This window comes from Pleurodeles waltl, chromosome 3_2 (genome assembly GCF_031143425.1).
Source record: "Pleurodeles waltl isolate 20211129_DDA chromosome 3_2, aPleWal1.hap1.20221129, whole genome shotgun sequence".
NCBI classification, from domain to species: Eukaryota; Metazoa; Chordata; class Amphibia; order Caudata; family Salamandridae; genus Pleurodeles; species Pleurodeles waltl.
Window position 1 is genome coordinate 213,178,545 of NC_090441.1, and position 16,311 is coordinate 213,194,855.

At 47.6% G+C, this 16,311-nt stretch overlaps 1 protein-coding gene across 2 annotated transcripts in view; it reads right to left on the bottom strand.

Annotated features, from left to right (window-relative positions):
• STK11IP (serine/threonine kinase 11 interacting protein) overlaps positions 1–16,311 on the bottom strand; it is a 214,385-nt gene that overhangs the window by 155,265 nt on the left and 42,809 nt on the right. For both annotated transcript variants that reach the window (XM_069227211.1, XM_069227210.1), the window contains one exon: positions 14,538–14,609. In XM_069227211.1, coding sequence (XP_069083312.1) covers positions 14,538–14,609 — 72 coding nt within the window. The remainder of the gene's footprint in view (positions 1–14,537; positions 14,610–16,311) is intronic.

A 16,311-nucleotide genomic window follows, 5' to 3' on the forward strand; every position in this document is an offset into this window, starting at 1 on the left:
AGTGTCTGCTATGGATATAAGCGATCCTGAACACCGTCTCCTGGTCAGAAGGGAAGTCTTACTCAAGAAACCACACGTACTCTATGAAGGGTAAGATCCCCAGGTAAGCGGCAGTGTTTAGATTTCACATGTGGAGAGTTAGTTACAAATGCCTAATTAAAAACCAACTGACACCAACAGTCAGTCATCTGACAATGTGGTATGAGGCGAGAGTAGCTAATCTCTTTGGGTTGAGACATAAGTGTTGTGCGCTCCCTCATGTGTTGATCTCAGGCCACACATCAACCAAGAAGTACCTTTCTGGATTCTCAGGTTATTGAGTTCACTATGGGAAAAAAATATATAAAAGCATGCCAGAAAAGGGTCCTATTTATTCCAAAACATGGCAATAAATCTGTCCCCATAACATGATACATAACTTCACTATCAAAATTAACCCAGCCACACCCAACCCTCTCCAACACTCTCCTTTTATTATTGTTCTGCCACGTAGCAATCTCTTTCATCATCCTAATGTTAGAGCTGCTCTCATCTAGGGGCATCCTTATCCAATACAGGATTCTCAGATCTATTCCTCTCGGTCTCATCCTCGCACACCTCCCACAAAGCCATCATCAGCACCAGCCTGAACTCCCAGCTGCAGCTCCATTCTCGGAGTAGCGCTTCTCTGAAGCCTTTCTACAGATTACTATGATTCAAATACAGCTTGTCTTTCACACAGGCATCGAAACACACCAACTTCTCAGATCATATGTGTAATCGAGGACGAACATGGAAGGATTCAAGACATTTGATGAACAAAGGCCCAAAAGAAGGCGCAGCAGACTGGTTGCTTTAGCGCTCTTAGCGAGAAAAGAGAAATTGTTTCCCCAAGAAGAGGATGGGATGCACGTCAGACTCTGATAAAGCAATTAGTCCACTGATTAGTGACATACACGTCACGACCCCATCACGCCACTCTCTGCAGACCAGTGACGACGTACACCTCCATCTGCCACCTCCTCGCAAGACCCACCTAGACAGCAAGATCGATGTGGATGGCGCAGGAGCAGCTGTCACAATGTGCCCCAGGAGACACGGTGGCCTGGAGCATTTCTTCGCCCCAATTAGGAGCATCAAATCTTGCCCCACACTTCAGCCACCTTCTTCCACGTTTCTTAGACAATGCGTCTCTTGAAATTGTGTGAGAATTTGTAGACTTCTAGTGGCAGCGGCCATCTTGCAAGGAGATTCTCTATAAAAGGAAGCCACTCCTCTTTCTTGCCACCAGTTATTGAGGATTTGCAGCTGTAGCAGGACATTTGTGTGAGGACTTCCAATTTCTTGTTGTCTTGTGAGAATCCAGCAACTTAACCGGCACACGTGCTCAGGTTTGAGTGGTAAGTGGAGCATACTAGTTTGTTTTGGGCACTTAGTCCTTGTCAGGGTCTGGAGAAAGAGGCTAAACTCTGACGTTTGGAACCAAACCTTTGCAGTAACAGCGAACAAAAGACATCGCTTTTGAGAGAGAGATCAATCTTCAACTCTTGGAGACCAACTTTTGCACCTATGTACTAACAATAACCTTACACTATTTTATGAAGCCTTAGAGAGTATTCCAGGCTCCAGGCTCTTCAGTCTCGGAACTGATGATCCTCTCGCCAAAGTCACAGCAGAACATTTGCACTACAGAGGACATTGGGGTGACAAGCACTTGAGAGAAGCAGGAGCACAATTTTCTTGGGATTTGAAAGTTAGAATACAGTCTAGAGACATGAAATTTACTGCGATACCTTGTGTTTTCGTTCCTCTGCAGGGTGTGAGCTCAAGTGCCATTCCTGCATCCCTTCGCATATCCAATTACCACTTCACAGGGAGTCTTCACCCTCCTCTAGCTGTGGGTTGAACTCAGAATTTCCAGCAGAAAGGTAGGAAAGAATTCTCAATTTAAAAATGTGGACTCTAGCGTATGCAGGAAGAAACCTGTTCCAGCCATTTCCTGGCTCGAACAATTAACTCCCTGGTGTCTCCATCCTAATCGTCTACCGCTTCAACTTGTAGTTCAACATTCTACTTTGCATGGCTACCACACCAAGATCAGGGTGCAGAAGGGTACAATTGTGCTATAGCGAAAGTATACTAGTTCTGAAAATACTTTAAGTCAATTAGCAGGCAAACCCACTACGTACCATCCTAATGCATTTGTTTCATCCACCCTAGACAGAGGGCTGGCACTGATGGCCAGTAAGTACAACTTAGAGGGGAGCGACATGCAGACATGCTCACACACACCGACTCACAACACTCACTCACAAATACACATACAGGCATGCACCACACAGTCAATAAACACACAACACCTACCTGTTGTGCCTCTTGGGAAGGGAAGCCTCGGAGGAGCCAAAGGACTGGGCACTTTACCACGGCTAACCTGAGCTAGAGTGCATATGCTCTCCGCTTAAAACATAGTAACATTGGCTTATCCAGAATTAGCATATTTAATTTACTTGTAGGTCCCTAGTAAAGTGCACTACCTTAGCCCAGGGCCTGTAAATTAAATGCTACTAATGGGCCTGCAGCACCGATTGTGCCACCCACTTCAGTAGCCCTTCAAACATGCATCAGGCCTGCCACTGCAGAGCCTGTGTGTGCAGTTTTGCAAGTTAATCTTCTTGCCAGGAATTGTCACCACAATGCCATTCTTTGGGCGGACAATTCCACGACACCCCGGGTCTCTAGCACAGAACCCGGGTGCTGCCAAACTGCCTTTCCGGGGTCTCCACTGCAGCTGCTGCTGCCAACCCCTCAGACAGGTTGCTGCCCTCCTGGGGTCCAGGTAGCCCTGGCCCAGGAATGCAGAACAAAGGATTTCCTCTGAGAGAGGGTGTTACACCCTCTCCCTTTGGAAATAGGTGTGAAGGGCTGGGGAGGAGTAGCCTCCCCCAGCCTCTGGAAATGCTTTGGTGGGCACAGATGGTGCCCATCTCTGCATAAGCCAGTCTACACCGGTTCAGGGATCCCCCAGCCCTGCTCTGGCATGAAACTGGACAAAGGAAAGGGGAGTGACCACTCCCCTGACCAGTACCTCCCAGGGGAGGTGCCCAGAGCTCCTCCAGTGTGTCCCAGACCTCTGCCATCTTGGCAACAGAGGTGTTGAGGGCACACTGGACTGCTCTGAGCGGCCAGTGCCAGCCGGTGACGTTCGAGACCCCCCTCTGATTGGCTCTTACCTCTCTTGGTAGCCAAACCTCCTTTTCTGGCTATTTAGGGTCTCTCCTCTGGGGAATTCTTCAGATAACGAATGCAAGAGCTCACCAGAGTTCCTCTGCACTTCCCTCTTCGACGTCTGCCAAGGATCGACCGCTGACTGCTCCAGGACACCTGCAAAACTGCAACAAAGTAGCAAGACGACTACCAGCAACATTATAGCGCCTCATCCTGCCGGCTTTCTCGACTATTTCCTGGTGGTGCATGCTCTGAGGGTCATCTGCCTTCACCCTGCACTGCAAGCCAAGAATAAATCTCCCGTGGGTAGACGGAATCTTCCCCCTGCTAACACAGGCACCAAAAGACTGCATCACCGGTCCTCTGGGTTCCCTCTCATCCTGACGAGCGTGGTCCCTGGAACACAGGAACTCTATCCAAGTGACTCCCGCACTCCAGTGATCCTTCAGTCCAAGTTTCGTGGAGGTAAGTCCTTGCCTCCCCATGCTAGAGTGCAAACCTGTGTACTGCACGATTTGCAGCTGCTCCGGCTCCTGTGGGTCCCCAGTACTCCGTCTTGCAGTGTTCAACCCTCTGAGTTGGCCCCCGGCGTTGTGGAACCCTCCGTTGGGACTCTGAGCCAGCTCCGGTTCACAAATCTTCTAAGTGCCTGTTTGGGTACTTCTGGGGGTGCTACCTGCTTCTGTGGGGGCTCTCTGGGTTGCTGAGCACCCCCTCTGTCTCCTCCTCCAAGGGGCAACATTCTGGTCCTTCCTGGTCCCCAGCAGCACCCAAAAACCTCTACCGCGACCCTTGCAGCTAGCAAGGCTTGTTTGCTGCATTTCTGCATGGGAACACTTCTGCAACCTTCATTGTGACGTGGGGCATCATCCATCCAAAGGAGACGTTCCTAGTCCTCTTCGTTGTTGCAGAATTCCAAGCTTCTTTCATCCGGAGGTAGCTTCCTTGCACCTTCATCCGGGGTTTTCTGGGCTCCAGCCCCCGCCCCCCCCCGTACACTATTGCGACTCTTGGACTTGGTCCCCTTTGCGGTCCTCAGGTCCAGGAATCCATCTTCAGTGCTTTGCTGTTGTTTGTTGTTCTTGAACAATCCCCCTATCACGACTATTGTGTCCTTTTGGGGTAGTAGGTGTACTTTACTCCTACTTTTCGGGGTCTTGAGGTGGAGTATCTTGGACACCCTGACTGTTTTCTTACAGTCCCAACGACCCTCTACAAGCTCACATAGGTCTGGGGTCCAATCGTGATTTGCATTCCACTTTTTGCAAACCTCTCCTCTGAAGCCCATAGACTTCTGCCTCATTCTCGTGCGGCATTTCCACATTGCTCTCACCTCTCTCTTCTCCAGTCCTCATGATTTCCTCATGACTCATCAGATCACTACACCCCTCGGTCTCCACCTGCAACTACCGGCAATCAAATGCCTCCTAATCCCTTTATGTCCAGTTCGACGTAATCACTGTTCACCTAACCCTATATTGCCTCTAAATTCGGAACCCCCTCACCACGTTCCCTTGTTTCCCCAAGTCACTCTCAGTAAAACATCCCTCTCACCAGTTCAAGGATCTGCCTTGAGTCAACCACGCAGGTGCCAATTTAGAGCTCAGGACTCTTCCCCTCTTCAAGTAAAATAACACCAGCCTTGTGGAATTACTTGCCATAAAGTAGAATGCCCACACCAGGTCCGACACTTTCTCTTCCCCATTAAACATGCCACTTTCATCATAGTCCTATTCACTACTCTATTGGTAGCTCCACCATGCCATAACATTGGGCTCATTAGGTGCACGTTTGCTGTATTTCAATACAGTTCTCAAAAAAAGAAATCCTCATTTACTGGAACGCATGTTGTGTCCCACTAATCATAACAAGGTATTTTGGTTGGTCTTTCCTACTACAAATGTTTTTGTCAGAAAACTGATGGTAGTCCTTGAGGCAATTTCTCTCAACAACTCTACGTCCAATCACCTTGTGCTCGAGTCAACTATAACTGCAGCAAAGCGCAGGGAATCAAGCAACCCTGCAAAGATCTCAATGAGGTCTAAACAAATTCTATCCCTGGGACTCACGGACCTTTAATCCGTTGCACACTTCCTCCACCAACTTTTAATCATTTCTCCCCGTCTGTCCAAACTTTACAATGTTCCTCCTTCCTTGATCATCAAGGCAGGGCCAACGAAATCTCTCCTTTACATTTTTTTCCAACGTGTGCCGGTTCAGTGAGATGCCTTGCGAAGTTTCCGGTAACGCAAACCCGTCTCCTCGCAGCACTACACCACTTCCTCCTGCTCCTTCTAAACTGCTGGAATTCGACAGTCGGCTCTTTCATATCTTTAAAAGGTTTCTCATGACAAGCAACCCACTCAAACATTTTTCCTTAATATACTTCAAAGATTTTCCATTCTATATGTTAAATTCCTCACAAATTTGGGTTAATATTCTATCAGCCTCACAAAGGACCCTGATTGATCCTTGTCCTCTGATGGGGTGGTTTCTAGATGGTAATTGTCAAATCTGCTTTCAGCTCGACTCTCTCTACTGCTAGAGTGCACCCTACATATTCCACCTGCTCAACCAGGAATTTGCTTTTGTCTTTACAGAGGGCCATGTCTGACTTTTCCATCTTATCCTGTTTGAAAGCAAGCCATCTTATGGTCTTTTATGGTACAGCAGAACACTAAAATATTGTCCTGAAAAAATATGAGTCTAGATCTAAAATAAATGTCTTGTATCATGTGCTGGAAGACACTATCCACAGAAGTAAGAGCAAAAGTCAGAAGGGTGAATGTGTAGGACGCTAGCCTGGCTTGTAGTGCGTACCAAAGGTACTTAAACCTTGTGCCAGGTCCACTTATCCCTTATTAGTAGAATAGAGTTGTTTCTAGCAGCTTAGGCTGCTAGAAGGTAGCTATGGCAAAGCAGCTTAGGCTGAACTAGGAGACATGCAAAGCTCCTACTATACCACTGGTGTCATATGCACAATATCATAAGAAAACACAATACACAGAGTTACTAAAAATAAAAGGTACTTTATTTTTATGACAATATGCCAAAAGTATCTCAGTGAGTACCCTCAGTAAGAAGGTAAGTAATATACACAAGTTATATGTACACAAACCACAATCAGGTAAGTAAGAGCAAGAAAAGTAATGCAAACAGAGTAGAATTACAATATGTTGCAATAGGCAAGCATAGGTATAGGGGCAACACAAACCATATACTCCAAAAGTGGAATGCGAATCACAAATGGACCCCAAACCTATGTGAGCTTGTAGAGGGTCACTGGGACTGTAAGAAAACAGTCAGGGTGTCCAAGATACCCCACCCCAAGACCCTGAAAAGTAGGAGTAAAGTACACCTACTACCCCAAAATAGCACAATAGTCGTAATAGTGGGATTCTGCAAGAACAACAAACACCAGCAGTGCACTGACAACGGATTTCCGGGCCTGAGGACCTGCAAGGCAAGGGGACCAAGTCCAATAGTCACGACAGTGTCCGGGGGGGACAGGAGCCCAGGAAACACCGGATGAAGGTGCAAGGAAGCTGTCTCCGGATGGAAGAAGCTTGGAGTTCTGCAAGAAAGAAGAGGACTAGGAACTTCTCCTTTGGAACACAGATGTCCCACGTTGCGATGAAGCTTGCAGAGGTGTTCCCACGCAGAAATACCGCACACAAGCCTTGCTAGCTGCAAGGGTCACTGTAGAGGTTTTTGGGTGCTGCTGTGGCCCAGGATGTCGCCTTTTGGAGGAGGAGACAGAGGGGGCGCTCAGCAACCAAAGAGCCCTCACATAAGCAGGCAGCACCCGCAGAAGTACCCCAACAGGCACTTGGAAGAAGAGTGAACCGGAGTCCACGCAAAGTTACAAAAGAGGGTTCCACGACGTCGGAGGCCAACTCAGCGGGTTGAGCACTGCAGGATGGAGTGCTGGGGACCCAGGCTAGGCTGTGCACGAAGGAAATCCTGGAAGAGTGCACAGGAGCCGGAGCAGCTGCAAATTACATGGTACACAGCTTTGCAGTCTAGCGTGGGGAGACAAGGACTTACCTCCACCAAACTTGGACTGAAGAGTCACTGGACTGTGGGAGTCACTTGGGCAGAGTCGGGACCACGCTTGTCAGGATGAGAGGGGACCCAGAGGACCAGTGATGCAGTCTTTTGGTACCTGCATTAGCAGGGGGAAGATTCCGTCGACCCACGGGAGATTTCTTCAGAGCTCCTGGTGTAGAGAGGAGCCAGGCTACCCCCAGAGCATGCACCACCTGGAAACAGTCGAGAAATCCGGCAGGATGAGGCGCTACAATGTTGCTGGTAGTCATCTTGCTACTTTGTTACGGTTTTGCAGGTGTCCTGGAGCAGTCAGCGGTCGATCCTTGGTAGAAGGCGAAGAGGGAGATGCAGAGGAACGCTGGTGAGCTCTTGCATTCGTTTTCTGAAGAATTCCCCAAAGCAGACACCCCAAATAGCCAGAAAAGGAGGTTTGGCTACCAAGATAGGAGGATTGGCTACCAAGAGAGGTAAGAGCCTATCAGAAGGAGCCTCTGATGTCACGTGCTGGCACTGGCCACTCAGCAGTCCAGTGTGCCCCCAACACCTCTGTTGTCAAGATGGCAGAGGTCTGGGACACACTGGAGGAGCTCTGGGCATCTCCCCTGGGAGGTACTGGTCAGGGGAGTGGTCACTTCCCTTTCCTTTGTCCAGTTTCGCGCCAGAGCAGGGCTGGGGGAATCCCCAAACCGGTGTAGACTGGCTTATGCAGAGATGGGCACCATCTGTGCCCATCAAAGCATTTCCAGAGGCTGGGGGAGGCTACTCCTCCCCAGCCCTTCACACCTATTTCCAAAGGGAGAGGGTGTAACACCCTCTCTCAGAGGGACTCCTTTGTTCTGCCTTCCTGGGCCAGGGCTGCCTGGACCCCAGGAGGGCAGAAACCTGTCTGAGGGGTTGGAAGCAGCAGCAGCTGCAGTGGAAACCCCGGAAAGGCACTTTGGCAGTACCCGGGTTAATTCCATTATCTTAGACATGTTACATGGCCATGTTCGGAGTTACCATTGTGACACTATACATAGGTAGTGACCTATGTATAGTGCACGTGTGTAATGGTGTCCCTTGTAGGAGGCGGGACTGGCTTGTAGTGAGTACCAAGGGGTACTTGCACCTTGCACCAGGCCCAGGCCCAGGTATCCCTTATTAGTGTAGAGGGGTGTCTAGCAGCATAGGCTGATAGATAATGGTAGCTTAGCAGAGCAGCTTAGGCTAGACTAGGAGACGAGTGAAGCTCCTACATTACCACTAGTGTCACTTGCACAATATCATAAGAAAACACAATACACAGATATACTAAAAATAAAAGGTACTTTATTTTTATGACAATATGCCAAAGTATCTCAGTGAGTACCCTCAGTATGAGGATAGCAAATATACACAAGATATATGTACACAATACCAAAATATGTAGTAATAGCAATAGAAAACAGTGCAAACAATGTATAGTCACAATAGAACGCAATGGGGGCACATAGGGATAGGGGCAACACAAACCATATACTCTAGAAGTGGAATGCGAACCACTAATGGACCCCAAACCTATGTGACCTTGTAGAGGGTCGCTGGGACTGTAAGAAAACAGTGAGGGTTAGAAAAATAGCCCAACCCAAGACCCTGAAAAGTGGGTGCAAAGGGCACCTAAGTTCCCCAAAGAGCACAAAAGTCGTGATAGGGGAATTCTGCAGGAAAGACCAATACCAGCAATGCAACAACGATGGATTTCCAGGCGAGAGTACCTGTGGAACAAGGGGACCAAGTCCAAAAGTCACGATCAAGTAGGGAGTGGGCAGATGCCCAGGAAATGCCAGCTGTGGGTGCAAAGAAGCTGCCACCGGATGGTAGAAGCTCTGGATTCTGCAAGAACGACAAGGGCTAGAAACTTCCCCTTTGGAGGATGGATGTCCCACGTCGTGAAGAGTCGTGCAGAAGTGTTTTCACGCAGAAAGACCGCAAAAAAGCCTTGCTAGTTGCAAGGGTCGCGGTTAGGGTTTTTGGATGCTGCTGTGGCCAAGGAGGGACCAGGATGTCGCCAATTGCTTGAGGAGACAGAGGGGGCGTCCAGCAAGACAAAGAGCCCACTCAGAAGCAAGCAGCACCCGCAGAAGTGCCGGAACAGGCACTACGAAGTGGAGTGAACCGGAGCTCACCCGAAGTTGCACAAGAGGGTCCCACGAAGCCGGAGGACAACTCAGGAGGTCGTGCAATGCAGGTTAGAGTGCCGGGGACCCAGGCTTGGCTGTGCACAAAGGAAATCGTCGAAGAGTGCATAGGAGCCGGAGTAGCTGCAAAACACGCGGTTCCCAGCAATGCAGTCTAGCGTGGGGAGGCAAGGACTTACCTCCACCAAACTTGGACTGAAGAGTCTCTGGACTGTGGGAGTCACTTGGACAGAGTTGCTGAGTTCAAGGGACCTCGCTCGTCGTGCTGAGAGGAGACCCAGAGGACCGGTGATGCAGTTCTTTGGTGCCTGCGGTTGCAGGGGGAAGATTCCGTCGACCCACTGGAGATTTCTTCGGAGCTTCTACTGCAGAGAGGAGGCAGACTACCCCCACAGCATGCACCACTAGGAAAACAGTTGAGAAGGCGGCAGGATCAGCGTTACAAGGTCGCAGTAGTTGTCTTTGCTACTTTGTTGCAGTTTTGCAGGCTTCCAGCGCGTTCAGCAGTCAATTCCTTGGCAGACGGTGAAGAGAGAGATGCAGAGGAACTCTGATGAGCTCTTGCACTCGTTATCTAAGGAATTCCCCAAAGCAGAGACCCGAAATAGCCAGAAAAGGAGGTTTGGCTACTTAGGAGAGAGGATAGGCTAGCAACACCTGAAGGAGCCTATCCGAAGGAGTCTCTGAGTGGCCAGTGCCATCAGGTGACGTCAGAGCAGTCCAGTGTGCCAGCAGCACCTCTGTTTCCAAGATGGCAGAGGTCTGGAGCACACTGGAGGAGCTCTGGGCACCTCCCAGGGGAGGTGCAGGTCAGGGGAGTGGTCACTCCCCTTTCCTTTGTCCAGTTTCGCGCCAGAGCAGGGCTGAGGGATCCCTGAACCGGTGCAGACTGGCTTATGCAGAGATGGGCACCATCTGTGCCCATCAAAGCATTTCCAGAGGCTGGGGGAGGCTACTCCCCCCCAGCCCTGACACCTTTTTCCAAAGGGAGAGGGTGTAACACCCTCTCTCTGAGGAAGTCCTTTGTTCTGCCTTCCTGGGCCAGGCCTGGCTGGACCCCATGAGGGCAGAAACCTGTCTGAGGGGTTGGCAGCAGCAGCTGCAGTGAAACCCCGGGAAAGGTAGTTTGGCAGTACCCAGGTCTGAGCTAGAGACTCGGGGGATCATGGAATTGTCTCCCCAATGCCAGAATGGCATTGGGGTGACAATTCCATGATCCTAGACATGTTACATGGCCATGTTCGGAGTTACCATTGTGACGCTATACATATGTCGTGACATATGTATAGTGCACGCATGTAATGGTGTCCCCGCACTCGCAAAGTCCGGGGAATTTGCCCTGAACAATGTGGGAGCACCTTGGCTAGTGCCAGGGTGCCCACACACTAAGTAACTTAGCACCCAACCTTTACCAGGTAAAGGTTAGACATATAGGTGACTTATAAGTTACTTAAGTGCAGTGGTAAATGGCTGTGAAATAACGTGTGCCAATGTAAATTGGTGAAATTGGTCACTAGCCTGTTAGTGACAATTTGGAAAGAAATGAGCGAGCATAACCACTGAGATTCTGAATAGCAGAGCCTCTGTGAGACAGTTAGTCATAACACAGGTAACACATACAGGGCACACTTATGAGCACTGGGGCCCTGGCTGGCAGGGTCCCAGTGACACATACAACTAAAACAACATATATACAGTGAAATATGGGGGTAACATGCCAGGCAAGATGGTACTTTCCTACATCCCTGCACTCACAAAGTCCGGGGAATTTGCCCTGAGCAATATGGGGGCACCTTGGCTAGTGCCAGGGTGCCCACACACTAAGTAACTTGGCACCCAACCTTCACCAGGTGAAGGTTAGACATATAGGTGACTTATAAGTTACTTATGTGCAGTGGTAAATGGCTGTGAAATAATGTGGACGTTATTTCATGCAGGCTGCAGTGGCAGGCCTGTGTAAGAATTGTCAGAGCTCCCTATGGGTGGCAAAAGAAATGCTGCAGCCCATAGGGATCTCCTGGAACCCCAATACCCTGGGTACCTCAGACCATATACAAGGGGATTATATGGGTGTACCAGTATGCCAATGTGAATTGGTAAATTTAGTCACTTTCCTGTAGTGACAAATCTGGAAAGCAGAGAGAGCATTACAACAGAGGTTCTGGTTAGCAGAGCCTCAGTGAGACAGGCAGCACACAAGGAACACATTCAGGGCACATACTATGAGCACCGGGGCCCTGCCTGGCAGGGTCCCAGTGGAACAAGGACTAAAACAACATACATACAGTGAAATATGGGGGTAACATGCCAGGCAAGATGGTACTTTCCTACAGAATGGAGCACAACATCCATGGTAATAAAAGCACTCAAGGCTTTCAAGCCTTGATGCACTGATCTGGTGGGAGACACTTCTCAGTTCTTGTTTTGAGAAGTTTCTATGCCCTTTCAATACAAACGCAATTCTATTATTGTTGAGTAGTGGAAAGCCGGTCTACTCTCACAAATTATCACAGAACCTTAGTTTGCCATCAGTTTGTTTTGTGCTGATCACTGGAGATAACTGTTCTGAGCCTTCCAAGGGCTGAATAGTAACTTCTTGTGTCAACTTTCAGCATTCTTGTCACCTCATCCCTTGCTACAACGGGCACTCATCTTGGTTGTGCTCAAGCTAGGACTTGATAAATGTATGCAGGTCATGCCAAGAGACCCTTTCCAAGATGGGACGCCAACTTCTACCAACCTTTACCTTGAACTCAATGGTCCATCTAAAGACACTACTAGCCCACATGTACCCCAGCACATCAATATCACTTTCCTGATATCACTACCCTGAATCTCTGTCCACCTTCCCACAAACACACCCCTGGAATGATGGTGCACAGGTGCTCCGAGTCCCCCATCAAGGTTACATGTTGACCCCATATTACAAATCCTGCTTTTGGTCTATTCTTCCTTCCCAGATTCTTAATCTGGCTCCCCACACATAATATTCTCTAAGGCCTGTCATTTTGGTCTTCAACTAAGCTTACCCTGCTCCTACTATTTATTGTCTTTGGTAAGAAGGGCCATTTTGTCCCCATGAGCAAACTCTGCACTCTTTTCCCCATCGCAAAATCATTTTTAGATCTGATTTATACAACTTCTGTCACGCCTCTGATGGACTTTCAAACCAGGTGCGCGCTGATCACTTTCTTACTCCCATACCCCACTATCCTACTTGCTCCTGGTCTCTTAGCAATGGCATTAATGGATTTGTTCATCAGTATTCTCTGCTACAGCTACATCCAGGTTCTTTCATCTCTCTACTGTCTCTCTCATCCACACATCAGCTAGATTCTTCAACCCCTCTGGTTATGGTGAGAATTCTTTTACTGTATTACTCAGTGCCACAGTTGCTCTGAATTTCTTGCTGTGGCACTACACAATTAATCCACCCATAATTCCACCAAACCCGCACTTTATGGCAAGTTATCTACAAATCCTTGAAATGCCGGCAGTGGTGGGGGGTGTTACTGCCCCTCCAGAACATACACCACTGATACACAGCAACACGAAACTCACAGAGTTCTACTGTTATTTAAAAATATAACCCTGGAGTTCTATTACCATGTAGCTTGGATTCCGAGGCACAGCATGCAAGAGACCCACGTCTGGGCAAGCCCCCCACCCCTAGGAGGAATGCAAACCACAACTCTTTACGAACAGCAGAGTCTTCATGTCTTTTCAACAGATCATTCCATCTGGCTAAAGGAAGAGACTGTCATAGGAATGAGACTGTAGTTGAATATATAAAACTCAACACATTAATACATCGCCAAGCACATGCAATCAGTTTTGATTCCCTGACTTTCGAGATTAGTTATGCTTCTGGCAGTTTAGATAAAGCAGAAGGTCCCCTGACTCTGCAGGGCACTGTTCACCAGGCAGAGGGTTTAAATTCTACCCTCTGCTTCGTATGAAGACAGTGAATGCATTGCAGATATAGCACGTGATTGAAATTGATGAAAAGTGGGCCCACATGATTTTGGAACCAAATCGTAGTGCTGCTGAAAAATTAAAGTAAGGGAGTGCGCGATGCACTGCAGAGAAGCAGAAGATAAATCCTACCCATAACAGTACTTGGTGAACATACCTTCAGTGGAATCATTCACCTAAGGCACAAGAGACATCACTGCATCAAGAACAAATCACAGTTTACAGATTCTTAGATGGAGTGTGGTCAGGAATGGAAGATTATCAGCAGTATCTCTGTCCGGAAAAGTTTTGACAGAACCTTGGCTATTACCAGTTACTGATTCGCATTAGTTTGTCAATTGCCACCAATCCCCAGATCACTGAACTGAATACTCTGTACGTACGCTGGTGCTATCAAGACACAAAGGCAGTTATCTTCAAAGTTGCTGGCAAGGAGGTACAAACAAAAATTATAGAGGAGATGCGACAAGGGAAAACTTTGTGGCACTGGGTGAGAAATATATGCAGCATAAAGGGAGGATGCCATTTGAATGTGAGATCTGAAGGCCAATGGCACTGAAGAACATTCCTCCAACACCACAGGTTAGTTTGAGGAGCTTGGGAAGAACAAATGCTTCAGGGAAAGTCAGGCAGGGCCAACAAAAGGTGAGAAGATCTTGATGCTGTGCTAAGGATGGAACCAACACTGTAAGTCATTAAGGAGGGTGTTTACTGCCAGATGGCCCGAGAGGTTTGTGCCAAACACTGCTGCGTGTATTTTTGCTTTGCAGGGAAGACTAAATATTGTCCAGACCTTGCAAAGGCCACGGCAGCAAGACACAGTGAAGGGCTTGTGTAGGAATGAGAAACTTGCGAAGGCATGGTCACAGCAGAAAATGATGAGGAGTAGGGGTCTGCTTGGAGGCAAATTGCAATGTGGGAAAAGAGCTGGAATGTGAGGGCTGCTGAGGCTTTTCTAGTTTATTATATAGATTCTATTGACTCAGACAGTCTAATCACCCACTAGGAGGCAGAGTCTCGAGATGGTCCCCTTCCACAGGCAGAGAAGCTACAACAGCGGTTTATAATTAGCCCAACACAGAAGAACACCTTTCAAAGCCAGGCATTTTAGGGTTCACCTAGCAGCCATCCATAACCGTAAGTAACACTCACCAAAAAATAAGAGCCGCAGTCCTTGATTTGGTTGTGACTCAGATCCAGGACTTTCAGAACATTCAACAATTGCTGGAAGAAAAAGAAAAATCCTGCGGGTGAAGGTCTATATTTGTGAGAGCAGAAAACCAAGCCAACTAAGACATGTTTTGTAATGTTAGTGCTTGTCTGGAGACTAAACCGAACCTGTGAAGCTGCTTAGTACACAAAGTGGATTCCTAATACAGAGAGCATAACCTCTTACCAGCTCGAAGGAGTAGATAATGCAGTTTAAATATTACATTTTATTCACCACTGTGAGAGACCAAGTATGACCATTGAACAACAACTTCAAACTGTTAATGAACAGGCCTAACACCTTGAGATACCGACTGAATGATGAATGGATGATGCAGTGGTAACGATCTTATGGCAAGAGGTAACCTACGGGACCGGAGAATGCCTGGGTGACAGATGCATGGGAAGGACAAAGGTGACAACTGTGCCCTTCCCAATCAATGGGTGCACTTGCTATGTAGAAGGACAGAAAAAGGGGGCAGCAACAGAAAGAGAGGCCAATTTTATGGAATGACTAATGGGGGAAAAAACTTGGAGCTTATTGAAGGATTTAAGGAAAGGATGGACTCCACTGAGAAAAAGTGGGCACCTGCAGAGTGCATCAGTAGAAGTGTGGGACAAACCACAGGAACATCATGGGATGTTATTTGTAAAGTGCACTATCAGCCATAAGGGTATCCAGGCTGCCATTATAGCAAAGGACGGATCTTCAGACATGGGCATAGAGTGCAGCCTTAAGCAGTGGAGACCTTAACTTAAACTAAAGGAGGTAACTGTGAAGGGCACTGGGTGTACCCAACAGCTGAGATTAGGATGGAAGCCGAGAGCATCTGGAAGGAGTGTCTATGTCCAGTGCCGTCATGACTGGATGGTTTTATAGCACTCAGGAATCCCGGAATAGGTTTCAAAATAATCTGCAAATAAGCAACATTATGTGGCACAAAGGTAAATTTACACACATAAACCTACAGCTGCATGTAGGTGTAAATCACATTTGTGCCATTCATCATTTCCGAGTATAGATTTACACCCTGATGTAGATTTGAAGACTGCCAACGCCTCGGTTCAGTGGATGGAAACATCTAAGCCTGAATTTACTACAAGTGACATTTTACATGTAGGTGGAGATCACTCTGTTGCCGTTTGGCTATGTTTATGTCATAGAAATACCATACACATACATGCCGTGGTGGAGATGTCCCTGTATAGAGGAAATAATTTACGTTTATTATTCTTTAAAAAAAAATTTAAATTATTTTAATAGTACGCAAACAATTGCCCCTTAAACATTATTATAAAAAACAACATGAATCATAGAGCAGGATCTTTATTATATTAAAAAGATTTGTTAAAATAATCCCAAGCAGCTAGAGGCCCTCTCGGGTACTGGTGCACTATGCAAATCAACGTAACATAACATAACAAATAAGCCAACAAGGCTTTCCTTAAGTCAAAGTTTCAGGTTAACGTGATGTGCAAGGATGTGGCATTCTGGTGGGTGATGCTCCTAGGCCCATGTCAGGGCTTCCCGCAGTCAATCTTTTAACAGCAAGCGATATACATTTCAGCAAACGTCCATTTAATTGTGGGCCCATGCCATCCAGGCACTCCTCCATTGCATTTTTGCATTCACATATTTTTATCTTAAAAGTAATGGTCTCAGAAGACATTTTCTCAATGGGAGGACTTTTTTACAGGAGAGTATAATGGGCAGTAG